Genomic DNA, 16,164 nt, shown 5'->3' on the forward strand with positions numbered 1-16,164 from the left:
TTTCAGAAGAAGAAAGACAGGAAATGTTATTCTGGTGCAGATAAATGTAGTTCAGGCATCAGAACTGAACTCCATCCAGATGCTTCTTCAAGCCAGGATAACTGACTCATAAACCCAGATACGCTTAACATGCCAGTATTGAGGGCAATGGTGACTGTACTTGCCTCGCTCTCTGCAAAGATATTGACATAATAGCTGTGTGTAGGTTTATGAGCCGTGATTTCTTTCCAAGATTCCTATTAGCAGATCCAAGGGTCACCTCAGAAAGGTATTCAGACCAAATGTTGGCCACAAGGCAGACATTCTATACTGGTTGAACACATAAATATGTACCCAGTCAACGTTGAAAGTTGGCTCTAAATCACTAAATAGTCGCCTGTTCATTACTGTTTATATCTGGCAGGGAGATCGTCTATTTTCCGGATAAAAGAAGTATGGACATGGAATATTAGCTCTCCTTTGTAAGGTGTAACAGAATGAAACAAAAGAAATGGGTCTAAAGGTATGTTGCTAACCTGTAACCGCCCTTTAATCGAACAAATAGGATTGCACATTTCCTGAAGTCGTAGTCTACTATAACGTCAACTCAAACCCCAGAATATTGGGTCCATGACTATTTGGAGATCACACCCCCCAAACCCCAGGAGAACACTTAACCACTTCTCAGGAAACATCTCTATATATCTAGCCGAGCACTGGATCTATTCTTCTAGTGAGAGTTCCGCCCTTGCTGGAAATGGGGAAATCATTATTTCTGCCACGTTGCGCGCCTCTCGCTACAGAAATCCAAAAATATAATAAAACAAGCTTCTCTTTCTAGCATGTAGCCATGCTGGAAATAGTTTGGAAATACTTCTAGCATGGGTGAAAGGTGTTTTCCGATTTTTACAGCAAGCGGTAGAGTGTTCCAGCTATTTCTAAGCCTCATCGCCTTGTGGGGGCCTAATCACGTGTCCACAATGCAAAGGGGGGTTGTTTAAAGGACTTCCAAGATGGCAGCCTAGCCTCCCCAAAGTGCTTTACTGATAAAACATTTTTGGCTGAATCACCTTCCAAGTTCAAAGATTATGAGGTATTTGAGCAATCCTCGAATGTCATGTTGTTTACACTTCTTTGAGCAGGACCATTTGCACCACAACACCATTCACGTTTTGACAAGTTAAGAGATTGGCAATCAGTCTGACATCGTTACTAACCTGCCAATTTGGCAGAGTGCGTTTTTGAGACGATTGTGTCCTGCTATTGATTTCTGAATAGCAAATTGCTTCTTTTTTTACTAATCATTTGTTTAATAACAAACTGATCAGTTTCTGTCACAAATAAAGTTGACTGAGAGCAATAACTAATTTCTACAAATGTCTGTTTCATACAGTGTTGAGGTCTGGTATGGGATTTATGCATTTCAAGTGAAATCCTGTAAAATTCCCCCATTCCCATTTTCTGAAAAACACTTTGGCAGCGCCCTGATTGTGACAGCTGGGCAAATGTATAACTGGGTGATTATGAATGTTCCGGTGAATGTGTTATACATTTTGTCATAGAGCACTTGCTGGCTGAAAGAGTAGGGCTACCCCTCAGAATGGAAGCAATGACTTGTCAACATGTTATGCTGTTAACTTATTCGTAGAGCACTCAGTGTGGTTGCTAGGCGGAGGAAAGTGTTATGAAGCAAGGCAGTTTTCATAGTCTTGCGGAAGTGATGGTGATTGTCTGTATATTTCAAAAGTCATGGAAGTGAGTCCCTCCGATTAAATTCTAAAAGACCAGCCTTCGACGCAAGCTTCACCCATGACCTTGCTTGAAGATGACCAATACAAGGGACTGTTTTTGGCATATAACCAGGACTGTATTTCATCAGCCAATGAGAAAGTAGGTTCCTGTTCTGTAAAAGGCTGAGTAGTGTTCCCACTGGGATTTTACGCAGGGCCCTCATGCCTATCATCACGTGTTCATGAAAAAGGTGTTTGGAGTAGATGGGCTATGGCATTTTGGAGGCTCTTGAACTTTGGTATTGGAAATGTAGGTAGATCCAGGTAGAGGCCGTTGACATAATCCACACCTTATTGAACCAGGACTACTAATGCCTGGTTGAGCTAACTGCGGAAACATTTTCTTTCACATTGTCACGTGGAAAAGTCTAATTTCATCATATGTGAAATTTGAGGGGGCAAGAAGAGCTGCTTGCCCATGAGGACTCCTAGGCTCTTTCCCACAGACGAAGGTTCTGGACATAGTCTCATGTTCACGATCCACAAATTGCCGGCATCAGGAGTTTTGCCTAACATGAAGTTCTCTGTTTTAGCAGAAATGCTGTTTCCACTCCCCTGTCTAAAGCAAGCACAGAGCTTTTAAACCTGTTGCTAGCTTTGCTAATAATGGCAAAGTAGATTTCTGGGAGTCATAGGGATAATTGCAAAATAAATAGCGAGTAAATGATTCGGGTGGGTTAAGGGGCATAGAAAGATATTCTACAAAACACAGAGGAAGTGCTGATCCCTGTGGGACATCACGTTTTCCCTCAGATTCATCGGAGTAAAGGTAGCGGGGGGATGATCTGTTTCTGGGGGTTTTCAAATAGGATTTAATCCAATTCATTGTGGAGACCTCGACACAGGAATCAGATGTGACAGGACAAAATGGAAGACCACCAATTGGTCTAATAACACCTGCACAACCGCTCCATCTTTGTCAGTAATGGAGCGGAGTCGTCAATTTCCGCCAGAAGTACTGATTCCTTACCTCTTTCTGGTCAAGCCCCTGCTTGCAAAGTAGTCAACAAGTTGTTGGCCTTAATTAAGTTTTCCAGTTGATTACTGACAGTTGACGCCAACAGTTTTACAAGGCAGGGCAATTTAGAGATTGGGCGCTGGTTTGCCAGATCTTTAGTGTGGCGCCGAGGAGAGGCAGAAGGGAATAGAGGGTGCCGGAGGGCTCCACTTCAAAATGAAAGTACAGCATCAAGAGCGGGTAAAGTGGGAGACACCCCCCATCAAGAAAAGGGATCGGTATGGTAAGGCATCCCCCCTGACGAAGTAATACCCTGGTGCGGCAAGGAAGGCGTGCTAGAGACGTGCTCTGCAAAGATGGCGTGGAAAAGAAATGGAAGTGTCTTCTGTTGTCTTCAGCCTTGTTTTCTTGCTACTACTTTTTCCTTTTCTTCCTGTCAGCCTTTTGGATTTCCCTTCTGTTCAAACCCCTGCATTGTTGCATGGATGTCAAGAAAGAAGGGCCTGCAAACATTATAATAAATATCATATTGAAAGATCAAGGCTTAACAAGCCATTCATTATTAGTTTGACAATGATTGCCTGCAGAAATACGTGCATTGATCATCAATTTTCACCAGTGTTTAAATGCATCTTCTAAAAACTGATGAAATGCCTCCCAAACTTGCCACTGACCTTCGTATTCGATTCACTGTCCCTGTCTTAACTGTCTCCATTACTGTACCATGTCTTGGTACCTTCTCTGTCATGCTCATTAACTCTGTCATGAACTTATATTTCTTTTCAATTAATTTTGTTGAATGTAAATTTCACTTTTACCAAACTCTAGTGAAACATTACAGAAATGGTACATAAGGGAATGGTTAAACATTAGCAAATCAGATGAAATTCATCCTAACCCAGAAGAAGTGGGGGAAAAGCAGAAGCAGCATAGGCGGTGACAAGGGAAGCAGAATGACGGGGAACAAGACGACCTTTGCATATAAAAAGGATCGAGATATGTATCGTTTGTTGATCGCAGTCAGTTCGATAAAGGCCACTCTCACATGTCGCTCTAGGTGACCTGGATACCTGACCCACTATCCAGCACTAGCAGGACTGGTTTTAGTTTATAAAATAATACCAGTCCTAGTACATGTGGGGAAGGCTATTAAGTCAACCAGCCGGCAATCAAACGGACTGCGATTAAAACATGTAGAATCGTTGAGATCACGAGAGTAGTTAAGAAAGAGTGCAGAGCGCAGGATAGCAAGTGATGCGGAGAATGGTGGGACGTTCAAAAAGAGAGAAATAGCTGCAGGCGCTATAAAATAAAGAAATAAAAAACAATGAGAAGAGACTCCCAATTAATCAAAAAGAAGAAAATAAGGGTGAGGATGAGAGTTGCGGTTGCCTTAAAAGTTTAAAAGGGACCCATTTTGTGAATGCTGTAGCACAGAGTGGATTCTTACACATTTCAGAGACCAAAGGAATTCAGGCAGAAAAGGTAAGGGAGGAATCGAAGGTAACTCCGAGGTCGATGGCTTTGGGAGGAGGAAGACGAGGAGTAGGAGCAGTGAAGAAGTGGGCAAGGTTAGGCAGTCGCTTTAGAAATAAGGAGAGCTACTCATAGAGAACAGAGGGCCTCATTATGACCCTGGCGGTGACGGGTTGAACGATGCCGGTAAGGCACCGGCACCGTTCATACCGCCCCGCCGCATTACGAGTTCTGCTCGCGGGTTCCTGACAGCCCACCAGGTCTTACCTGGCAGGCTGTGCGGCACCCGCAAGCATAACTCGTAATTGCGCCGGCACCGTAATCAACAGTGCTGGCGCAGCCATGCTCCCCACCCCCATTCTGCCCTAGAGGGCAGAATGGGGGTCGGGAGCCCGGCAATACCGCCACCCGCGAATGGGCAATTACCAGCCCATTCATCTTGTGATGGGCCGGATATTGCCCAATCACGGGAGGCAGTGCCGGTAGCGAGCACGGCGGTAGCCGTGCCTGAGATACAGGCACGGCTACCGCCATGCTCGTTATGAGGCCCAGGGTCTACTTAGGGCACCTAAGATGCCAGGTTTACAAATCTGATGGGCCTTTACTGAAGGTACAGTAACTCTTCCATGCGGCGCATTGGGAAACAATCGGTCTTAGTCATGGAAAGTCATGTGTCCTATGAATTGCTACTTACCTGTCAGCGCGAAGATATTTGTGTTGAATAATGGCCAAAGTATGTAATGCTTCTTTTTCATAATGCAGGATGCTAAGGAATAACAAGATAGGCTGTGTGCACAACGACAGCTTCTCCGGACTCCGGAACGTGAGGTTGCTCTCCCTCTATGATAACCAGATCAGCACCATCGCCCCCGGAGCATTTGACACACTGCAGTCCCTCTCAACCTTGTAAGTCTCCATCTGCCTGTAACCTTTCAAGCTCATTCTATGAACATTGGTTCAAAATGCCATCTGTGATAAGTGTGGTCTAAGTACAGGAAAGCCAGTAGGGAAACCTGTACTTTTTTTTTTTTTAAAAAGGCACATGACGGGACAAATGAAAGCACTTGTGTTGATGAATTATGTCTTAATTTATTATTTATGCAAGTTCTTAAAATGTAATGGAAGACAGGCTTACATACAACCATTCATTCACTCTGCAATATGCGACAAGTGCACCCATCACATTCAGAGAGGCACATTACTTTTAAGGTCTAACATTCAAATAATTAGAAATGTATATTTAGGGTTATGCATAATCCAGAACAGGACTGGGAGACTTATACTTGGCCTCAAGCCCAGGGATGTCATCTCCCCTGCCCTGAAATCTCTCCACTGGCTCCCGATGGCAGCAAGGATCAAGGTCAACACCCTCTGCATTGTCCACTAGGGTTTCTGGGGCCGGGGCGTTCACTATATCCAACTCTATCTGCCTAAATACCATCCTTCTAGAGCCATTTGCTCAGCTACCTCTAACTCTCTGTGCGTGAGACGCTTCTCCAAGCAGAGATTGGGGGTCAGAGCTCTCTCCTCTGCAGGTGCCTCCCTCTGGAACAGCCTCTCTGCCCCTCTCAAACTTGAGCTAGACCACCTGAAGTTCTGGCAGTGGCTCAATACCTTCCTTTTCTCCTCTGCCTTCAATCTCTCGCTTCCTTGATAACATACCTGCCCGCGACGTCGATTGGTTGCTTAGTACCCTCAAAGTCTCACTGGGTACCAGGCTCCTCCATGACCAGTCTTCCTTGCACTGCCTCCTGGCCTACCGCGCACTCAGGGGCTGTGACTGTAACCCCTACAGCCCCCCTGCCTCCTTGCACTTACCCAGAACCACTCTGCCCTGGCTGCACTTACTCAGAGCCATGCTGCCCTAATCGCACTTCCCCTTACCTTTCCCCTGCACTTCCCCCTCTCTTTTCCCTGCACTTCTCATCGCACTTGCACGATGCCAATGTCACAAGGCCTCTTAGGATTGTTTGTCTTGACTCCCCCCTCTCACACCCCTTGTCTGGTGGCACCTAGAAACACTTGTGAACAGGCACGTATTAATACCAAAATGTGACAAACACAATTGTAGTCGTCCTTATTTATTTCTGATTGTGTGTATAAAGTAACAAGCTTAAAGGTGAATTGTAAGTAATCCAAGCACTCACACACTCACACAAACTGTGCAATGCAAAAAAATACACATGAATTATGCTATTCAAATAGCAGTTCATTTTATAACAAAAATATGTACAACTATTGCAGCAAATTCTAAGGTCACTGAGATGGCTCGTTATGTTAACACCACATTCATGGATTCCATGTAAACCTAAGTGTCAAATGTTGAACTGCTGGTGGTGTGGGCTCATTCTTTTCTAGGGCTTTAAAACCCGATCCGCCCTATTAGCACCCCGGGTTACCCAAGTGGTAACCCGGGGTGCTAAAATAAAGTATTTTCATTCATTGAACTGGATGCGGGCAGATGTCCGTCATAGAAATGGAAGGCCCTCTTCCATGTCCATGGCAGCCACAGAGCGACAGCAGAAGCGCTGCAGCAGCGGTAGCAGGGCCGCCGCCATTGAAAAGAGGTAGCAACCAGTGGGCTGCTCGGAATGCGGGTTAAGATTAGCGGTTTCAGCCCGCGTTTAGAGCAACCTGATTGGTTGGCTCCCCCGCCCCTGGTGCTAATAGCAATTTTTAGAGTTCAGAGTAGCCGTCTACATTTGTTGGAATTGACTTCATGTTCTGAAATAAGTTATAAGCAAATGTCTAAGGCGTAAAGGTGACCCTCCTGTGATTTTCACAGGAGGTTTCTTGTTGTATATGTACTAGACACTGATAGTAGGCGCATAGACCCGGGATCGTGCTGAATGAACACCTGAATGAACACCTGTCAACACTTGATTGTGTTTAGTCATGGCTGTAGTTAGAGCAAACATGTCTGCATCAACGCACAGAGTTCCACAAACACAACATGGAGGATGCCACTGGAAAGATACAAGATCCAAAATATACATCCTTAACTCAATGGTCTTTTGCAGTCTGTAATATTAAAACTGCACAACTCCTTGTTGGGAGTTAGGATGTTGCCTGCTATCCTAGACTCCAAAAAGCTGTATGTCAGCGTATCTTGTGCATTTGGTACGTATAAGACGACAAATGCAGACTTCCGATACACCTGAATTATTTTGAATGAACAGGCTGTCTTAATGGACCAGAAGTGATTTTTTTTAAATCAAAAATGTGCTTTTTGCAGTTAAGGATTTGTCAGTGACTGAAATATGTCCCAGGCTTTCACTGTAAAATGATTCAAGAAAAATTGAAGTCTTGTCATATGAGTGACTAGTTCTTTTTCTCTAGTTGAAAAAAGGAAATAGCACTGCTGGTGCAGTCCAAGCAAGAGTTTCCCTTTTCATCTAGGTAATATACTTGATCACTGACGTTCTGGTCATTTTATGAATTCTTTCTTACGCGCTTGCCTAGGAACCTGCTGGCCAACCCATTCAACTGTAACTGCCAGCTGGCCTGGCTGGGGGAGTGGCTGCGGAAGAGGAAGATTGTGACAGGAAATCCCCGCTGCCAGAACCCTGACTTCCTGAGACAGATCCCGCTTCAAGATGTCGCCTTCCCCGACTTCAGGTGTGAGGAAGGTAACGCACTGCCGTACTGTCGTTTACCTTCATTTTCCTGACTTCTTCGCTTTTTTTTATCAGTTTCTATTGTCATGTTAATGATCACCTAAAATGCCCATATGTACCTGTATCACTTTTTTATCTGCAAGAGAGTTTAAGTAAGTTACTTTACGGTGCCACTTAAGTAGGGCAACGTTAGTACTCCTCCACTTATACAAAGAGGTAACCATAAAGGGAAATGTGTAAACTTGAAAAAAAGGTGTCTTCAAACACACAAAGAGCAATGACATACCTTAAGCATGGAGATATCGTCTAGGGGCAAGTCAATGGCCGTGAAACCAGCAAACTTGAGTTGTAAACCAAACTTCCCAGCATTGTGCAAATTAGCTCATCCCTGAAGCAACTTAATCTCCCTGCTCCTCGTTTTTCTCATCTGCAGAAATTGGTTTCCCTCCAATTCCAAGCCATATTTACAAGGCATGCAATTTCCAATTTCTCTCAGGCCTGGCCCCAGATGGTCAGAACAATAAATAGTACATTCTAGTCATGATTTCAGACTCCCAAATGCACATGCAAAGAATCCCCATTGCAATGCTTTAGATCGCAATGTTCTCATGCATACTGATTGTTGCTGGCATGCAACCCTGCCCGCATCTGCTCTCCATTGGAATTCTGAGCCTAGTCACATGTTATATCCCACACACACTGAAAGACGTAGGTCGTTACTGAGGTGTGGTTCTACATTTGTAGGAAGCATAATAAGATTTTGGTCATTTTTTGATATACGTTCATCAACCCAATTACAAAGTTGTTGCAAGTGTTATCAGCATGTAGTTTTGCAGTTTGACAATCTATGTTTCAGAACGTGTTTGCAGAATGCACAGAGGCCATTGTGCTATCGTACCACCCAAGTTCACTCTTTCATTCATTTACATCCAAACGCTGTGCTTTGGTGCTACATGTTCATATATTCTGCAAATTATGTCAATGTACTCCATTTCCAGATGGTGATATTTGCTGTTTCAACTGGCGAATGAGTGTGATATCCAGTTCACAACATTTGCTGTGGCTCCAGATCCCAATGGCAGCAGATATATTCCAGAGATGTGCCCAAAATATGCCAATTCTTTAGATAGTCAACACTATTAGCACAGGTCCGCTAAACTTTGTACCCAAATTACATATGATCGGCAGTCGCTATTAGCAGGATAGGGAGTATAGGGAGTGGCATGCGTGCAATCTGAGGCATCATGGGTACAGCTAGAGTTACCACACTGCAGGACTTCCTTCTTCTAGATTGGCAGATTGGTGCTCCATGTTCTTGTTTGATGGGCCTTTTAAGCCAGTGGTGTCTGCAATCCTTGTAATTTGGTCACCAATATAAAAGCCCAGCGTTAGACTTCATGTAGCTCCTCCCTCCAATTATTCTGCTGGGGTTTAAACTCCAGCCCTTTAAACATTTCATATAAACAAGTCAATCTACTGAGAGTTGCAGAGTGCTTACAGACATGCATTTCTTTGTTTATTTAATGTAAGCGCATCCTATGAATGTGTAGCAGATTGATAGTGAATATGCCACTGTGTGACACTCTTAACAGGAGTATTGTGGTACAAAAGACAACATTGCAGAAACTCTTGATTGCTTTGTATGTGGGCAGTTATCACTACGGGCTACATTACAGAAACCTTGCACCAGTGCAAGTGCAATTTTGCACTGTATTAGCACTAGGGCAAACATTTCCTTAGTACAACAAAACACAGGGCCTGATTCACAGTGTGTGTTTCAGTGGGCGCATCCCATTGAAAAACATTTTGGGAATCAGGCCCATACGTGTTCAATGCATTTTGCACCAAGGCAAAGTGTGCCCTAGTGCTAATATCGTTCCCTGTTAGCATTAGGGCAAATATTTTCTTGGTACAAAAGTGCATTGAAAGGATAGGATTTTGCCCTAGGTCACACTTTCCTCTAGTGCTAAGACTGTGCAGCTTTCCATTTGCACCAGTGCAAAATGTCTATAATCTGGCCCCCAACTGAGGCCATAAGATGAAATATATCACATATGCAAGTGCTTTGTCGAAAGATGCATTATATTTATTGCTAAACTATTTCTAAAGTGGGCCTTATATTAAAATAAATACAGGAACCTTTTGAGAAGAAGCCGCTTGGTGTCTTCCTGGAGCGCATGAAAGCTGTGGTTTATTTCTTCACGATTCTGATTTATGAGACTCACCCATACAAGAAAATCCTTATTTTACAGTGCACTGACTTGAGTTTCATTGTATTGTACCATATGTGCACCGCAGACTCCCTCTCTAATACAGGGTCTGCAACATGTGGCTCTCCAAGTGTTTTGGCAACCAGATCCCATGATCCCGCCCCATTGATTATGCTGGCTTGGAATGATGGGAGTTGTAGTTCAAAACATCTGGAGTGCCAAAGGTTGAAGACCCCCTCTCTAAGGTTTCATGTCTACATTTCTGGCTGAAGATCATTGACACTGATGAGAATCTGAAAGCTCTAGTTTAGAAGAGCAGTCTTGTGGTATAGATTGAAAACGACACAGCCTTTGTTTCCTGTCAGTAGAAAGTGTGCCAATTTCTGGAGCTGAGCCATCGTTTGTGAGTAATACTTGGTTACTTGTGGTAGAATTAACTATTAGAATTAAGATACAATGGTCCAAAGTCACACATTGACCTGCATGTGCCAAGCACACACTCAGGTGGCAGTCCCCACTGCATTGTGAGGGTGGCTGGATATGGAGGTGCTGGCTGGGGTCCCCTGCTGCTCCCCCAGCTAGTCTTTCCTCCTTCATTCAAGTCCCCTTTGTGAATCGGGGAGTTGCATGCAAGGGGGTGCGGGCGCAGAAGTCAAGAGCCCGACTGCCCCTCACATTCTTCTCCTGGAACCCTACATGAATTGGCCCTCATAGAACAGTGTATGGTGCACACTCACAGGTTCCCACTCAATGTCCTCAAATCCATTCATCAAGAAGAACAGTCTTACTACAAGGGTGGAGAAAAGTGTTACAAAAACAATCTACTTGAACTTCCTTTCACCAATGGCCCCCTTTGCAGCCCATGTTGTGGCCTTCCGCATCTCATGCACAGGCGCATGCATCTGGCAGCAGTGACCTCTGAAGCCTTGATGGGACATGGCATGCAGCCTCCTGCACAAAAGGCCAGAGTTGCATCTGTCCGGATGCAAAGTGTGCCCTCCCTGTATAAAGCGCTCTGCTGCCCTCGAGCTCGGTCCCCGCTACACGCAATGAAATAAAAGAACATGGAACCCAGTGACAGATGTGGTGTCCAAATGAATTGCAGTAGTCAGAGAAATAGATAATGAGAGGATGTTTTAAGATGGAGTAGATGGTTTCATCGAGTTCTTTCTGCTCTCTTTGTCAGGTCCTGAGGAGATGAGCTGTGTCCCGCGTCCTCAGTGTCCCCAGGAGTGCACCTGCTTGGACACTGTCGTCCGTTGCAGCAACAAGCACCTCCTGTCGCTGCCAAAGGGAATCCCTAAGAACGTCACAGAACTGTAAGTAGCGCTGCGCAAGTGCAAGGGACGCGCGTTTACAGCTAAGCACTTCTTTCCGTCACAAATGGAAATGGATGTTCAAGTGAGTCCGTTACTAATATTGCCATTATTATTAGTAGCAATAGGGCTATGAATATTATCAATAGTCAGATTTGCAGTCTGTTTGCACATGCCTCTAAACAATCAGGATATCCAAGCATTGCTCGCATGTCATCTGGCGGCGCGACCCATCATACTGCACTGAGCGCACACGCAAAAGAAATGAACATCTCCACATTTCAGAAAAATATACAACACATTTCAGCTGGTTTCATTTAGTATTCAACAAGAAATGCAAAAATGTACCCTAATCAGGACTAATGATGCAACAGTGGTGCAGGGGGGAACCTCTCCCACAGCACTAGCAAAGTGCAGCTACTAACTCATAGGAGTGCAAGTGGACTCAGAGCACTTTGATATTCTAATTAATACTTCGTGTGTGCACACTATGGCTAAGTGAAGCTTACTTACCCAGCATTTAATAGCATTGCAATACATTCAGAACTAGGTGGACCCCACTATCTTTGTGGCTACTGTTAAAATCCCAAAGGGAGGCTTGGAAATGCATAGTTTTCAATTAATTTACTTACCATTAAAAATTGCCATTGATTTTCAGCTTTGGCTTTTAGATAGTGCTGCAAGCGCTGCCTATAAGCCAAAATGATTACCACGGGAAGAGAAAATAGGCAAAAAGTGGCACGTTAGGAGGGACACAGCCTGTGGGTGGTGTTTGGTTATTTACCCACTCATTGACTGCACACGGCGATGCAAGTCTCTCTTTGTCAGTGATGCAGATTTTAAATGCATTTATTTCAAGCAGACTCGCTTTCTGCCAAGCTTTATATTTAGGTCTGCCCACAGTGCTGTTAGGCATACTGCAAAGTATTCAGAATGCTGCAGCAAGGATGCTTTTAAAGGCAAGGTTGGAGGGAGCATATCACCCCAGGTTTGCAAGCATTACATTGGCTCCCGGTGGTACAGCGGATACAATTTAAGGCACTCTGCATGGTGCATATAGCTATGTATCACCAGACTCCTGTCTTTATTAGTGCCAAACTTTGTCATTGTGTTCCTGGGAGATGCCTACGCTTGTCCTCTCCGTATTTACTGTCAGTGCCCAAGTTCAGATGGGTGAAATGGAGGGACAGTCTTTCCCAGTACAAGCCGCACTGATCGGGAACTCGCTTCCCGCTGTTTTGCGCAGTAATAAGAATCATTTAGACTTCAGACATAATTTGAAGACCTTTCTGTTCCCTCCTTGAATGGGGGCCCATGGAAGGTTTTGGTTGGGGGATTGGGAGGGTCCTGACTCAGTATTCTTGGTCTGGGTCTTCTAGTACCCACTGTCTCAGCGCCATGATACCCCATAATGAGGATAATGTCTGCACTTAACAAGTGCTGTGCCATACCATGCCAAGTCCCTTTGCTAGGGCATTCCCACCCACTACCAGCCCCGCCCAAAATACATCCACCTTGGATCTCTTTGAGCTAGCTTTGTGTTTTCTAAGTAGCCCTCTGAAAGGTAATGGTTACATTTAAGCTATAAACCAGCTTCTGGTGTAATACAGATGTCTTAACCATGTGATTTCACTCATTAGATTTATAAGCAGTATGCGCATCCTTGCATCTGTTCCTTGCACTGAACTCCTCTTAAAAGCAAACGTTGGCAAAGCCACCAGTTTATAGGGATTAGATAGGCATTTGCAGGCACTACCATAATATGCCAAGGTTCCAACACTATTTGGCAGTTGCCATCTTATGGCCAGGTAGTACCATTATGCCAGTGCATGAAAAATGCCAATCGCATGCCCGTGGAATAGCCAAAACTGTTGGCTTAGCCAGTGCTTGTTAGCATCTACTAACTATCAGGCTGGCGGTCTAACATTTTACATTGGCTCTATGTTTCTCATGTGACCACCACTTGCCTTAATCAGCTTATTTACATATTTTGAACTAGAAATCAGTTTCTGTTCCCAACCCTGTCGGTAGAACTATGCGTCAAACATTACATACAGGTGCTCAGCCAGCATTACAGTGATTGTGAGCACCATCAGTGATTTGACCGGACGTCATTTGGTGGTCACCTTGGGTCGCAACTGTGACCCCTGAGGTCTCCCTTGCTACATTTTTTTCAATGGAAGCGCCTGGGCTGTGGCCAGTGCCATGTGGCTCTTTGTCTCTGGAGTTGCTGGCATTCTTGTTCAGGACTCTTAAAAAAACAGGGGGTTCCACAAGTGTAAAACTCTGAGCAGTGACCCTTAATAACAAAGAATAGGAGTAAGAAATAATTTGTCTTTCTGGAATTCTATACAATAATTGCTAGACTCATTAAAGGTTTATTTCAGGCACATTTCAGGGGGTGAGTCACTGATTTAGTCTGTTCTTAAACACCTCAAATTCACAATGCAGACAAAAACGTACAAAAAGCATTTAGAATTGAATAAGCATCAATTTCGGACTATGTATTTTGCTTTTCCTAAATTGCAGTCATAGCATGTTTTTTTCTGCCATTGTCTTTGTTACGATCATCACATGACATTCCATCTTGGTGTCCTCACTCACTTGACAAAATCCTTGTGCCTAAAAGCTTCTGTACAGTATAGAAATATTTGACCAAAGCTCCTCAAGTGGCCATTGATTTCGTTGTGCTACAATGAATGATTTGTTGTAATGGGTCTATCTTTCCTATCTCCATGGCATACTGTTCAGGATGTTTATTTGCATGTACGAGGTAACCAGTGCCGAGAGTAGGGGATGCCGTGGGCGTGCGCTGCTTTCTCTGCGCTACTCTAAATTCTTGAATGCACAGTTATGAACCTTCTCAATGGTAATTATTTTGCCAACCTCTGAAGCCTGACATGTAGCCAACTTTGCACCAGACCTGCAGATTAACTGACCTGCTGTTAAATCTCAGTTACCAGTTTAATGGTATCCACTACGGAGTGTAATTTGCTTTCTGACTTTCAGAACATTCAGACATCTAATTGCTCATTTTACTATAGCAGGTAAAATAGCTCAGTGGGTTGATAGCTTGCTGCTGCCATGTGTGAGTGATCTGTAGGTGGCAGGTTCACATTCTGTCAAGGCCAACTCAGCCTTTCATCCTTCTTTGGTTGATAAATGAGTACCAACAGATGTTGGGTGATATTGTATGTATATTTGTTTTATATAAAGTGCTTAAGTGTAAGTGCTATATAATAACACATCATTATCATGTGGCCTTGGACGTTTGCTTGCATTCACAGTCATTTGGTAATATGGGCCAATACACACTGATATTAACAATACATTCGGTGGTCCATAGTGTAAATGCTATGTGATGCTACTTCATGTTTTGTCAATGGGTGAAAGGTCGTACTTCCTGTGATGTCACTTTGGGGTGGGGTCAAATGACATCACTTCTTGTGATGTCATCAGAGGTCAAGGGTCGTGTGATGTCACTTCCCCTGCCCATGGCATTTTGGTGAAATGACGCCCCTGTGATTTGACTGCTATTATTTGGGCTTCTTTTATAATAAATGATCTTGGTGTGACCAATTGGAGGAGTATAGCAGTAGACTGGCCTCATGTTGCAAAAGACACCATCAGTCAGTGTCTATTTTAACGTTATTTGCTTAAAAAAAAAATCCTGTGGGATGGATCAACGTCTTCTTTAAGGGCTGATCTCTACCTTAGGTGAAATAAATGATCACTTGGAATCTATTGATTCTGTGCTATATAGTTTGGTTGTGCAGGAAAACCCCCTGATTCCTTTCCTCTGCAGTAAATACCAGATGTCGGCCTGATCATGGGCTCCAGAGCAGCAGCAGGATTTTTTCCATGTCGTGCTTCAGGAAAGATTAAACCTGAAAATAATTTCCCGTAATGCTTTAACTGACAACTGAAGCCTCTGCCTGACACCGTGATGTACAAACACAATGTTTTTTCTCAAACTAGAGGGCTTCTGAAACCCTGGACAGGCTTTATTATAGCCTCTCTTCATAATGTAGCAGAGCACTCAAGCGGATTCCCACAGAAGGTGCGGCGCCATAGGCGTGATCAATGGCTCCGCAAGGGTCGGAGTGCTTGCCATCACTGTCCGCACTGCGCTTCGAGGACTCTCAGCGTTCAGATGAGCTGCACGAGCAGGAGGCGAGGGCGCTTTTGTGCCCGCTGCAGTGCCGTAGAGACCAGCAAAGTGCTGATGGGCAAACATTCTGTAGAGCAGTAAGAGGAGGCCTGGAGATTTTGGTTGTGTGCGTTATTAGTTTTACACGCATCGTTCAATTATTGGATCTGCTTCTGGCGATTTCACCATGGGAAGCCCCTTCGATTGACGCCATCAGTGGTCAAAGTTCATGTGATTTTACTTCCGATACACCTGTGATGTTGGTAAAATGGCGCCAGTGCTGGCGTTTTCCAGCCATGTGCACTAATAGAGAGGTATAAACACTGCAGTAGGTGAGGGGCCCAGGTAAGAAGATCCAGAGATGCCAACGTCAAGTCTTCATTTTGCCAGAGGTTCGCCTCCCTCCAACTGCAAACCCCTTAACCCCCCCCAAACCCCATGAAAAAATCTGATTTTCGAGGTTTATATTTTTGGAAATTTCTCACAACTTGAATAGAAAGAAAGAAAAACAAGAAAGGAAATACACTTGTTTTAGTCACAGTCTTTCAGGCACGCGCACACTGAGGACACGTTATCTATCAGACTTATCAACATATATCCAAATGCATATATACTAGGGCATAGTTACCTGCCCATATGCATTTTACAACACTTGCTACATTGCCCTT

The 16,164-nt window shown here is 44.2% G+C and overlaps 1 protein-coding gene across 1 annotated transcript in view; it reads left to right on the forward strand.

Moving 5' to 3' along the window:
- Positions 1 to 16,164, forward strand: part of SLIT1 (slit guidance ligand 1) — a 1,063,959-nt gene that overhangs the window by 867,929 nt on the left and 179,866 nt on the right. The window contains exons 20-22 of the mRNA XM_069611588.1: positions 4,966 to 5,109; positions 7,666 to 7,832; positions 11,217 to 11,349. Of these exons, the coding sequence (XP_069467689.1) occupies positions 4,966 to 5,109; positions 7,666 to 7,832; positions 11,217 to 11,349 (444 nt within the window). The remainder of the gene's footprint in view (positions 1 to 4,965; positions 5,110 to 7,665; positions 7,833 to 11,216; positions 11,350 to 16,164) is intronic.

The sequence above is a fragment of the Ambystoma mexicanum genome, chromosome 8 (assembly GCF_040938575.1).
Source record: "Ambystoma mexicanum isolate Mex_15411 chromosome 8, UKY_AmexF1_1, whole genome shotgun sequence".
Taxonomy (NCBI): Eukaryota; Metazoa; Chordata; class Amphibia; order Caudata; family Ambystomatidae; genus Ambystoma; species Ambystoma mexicanum.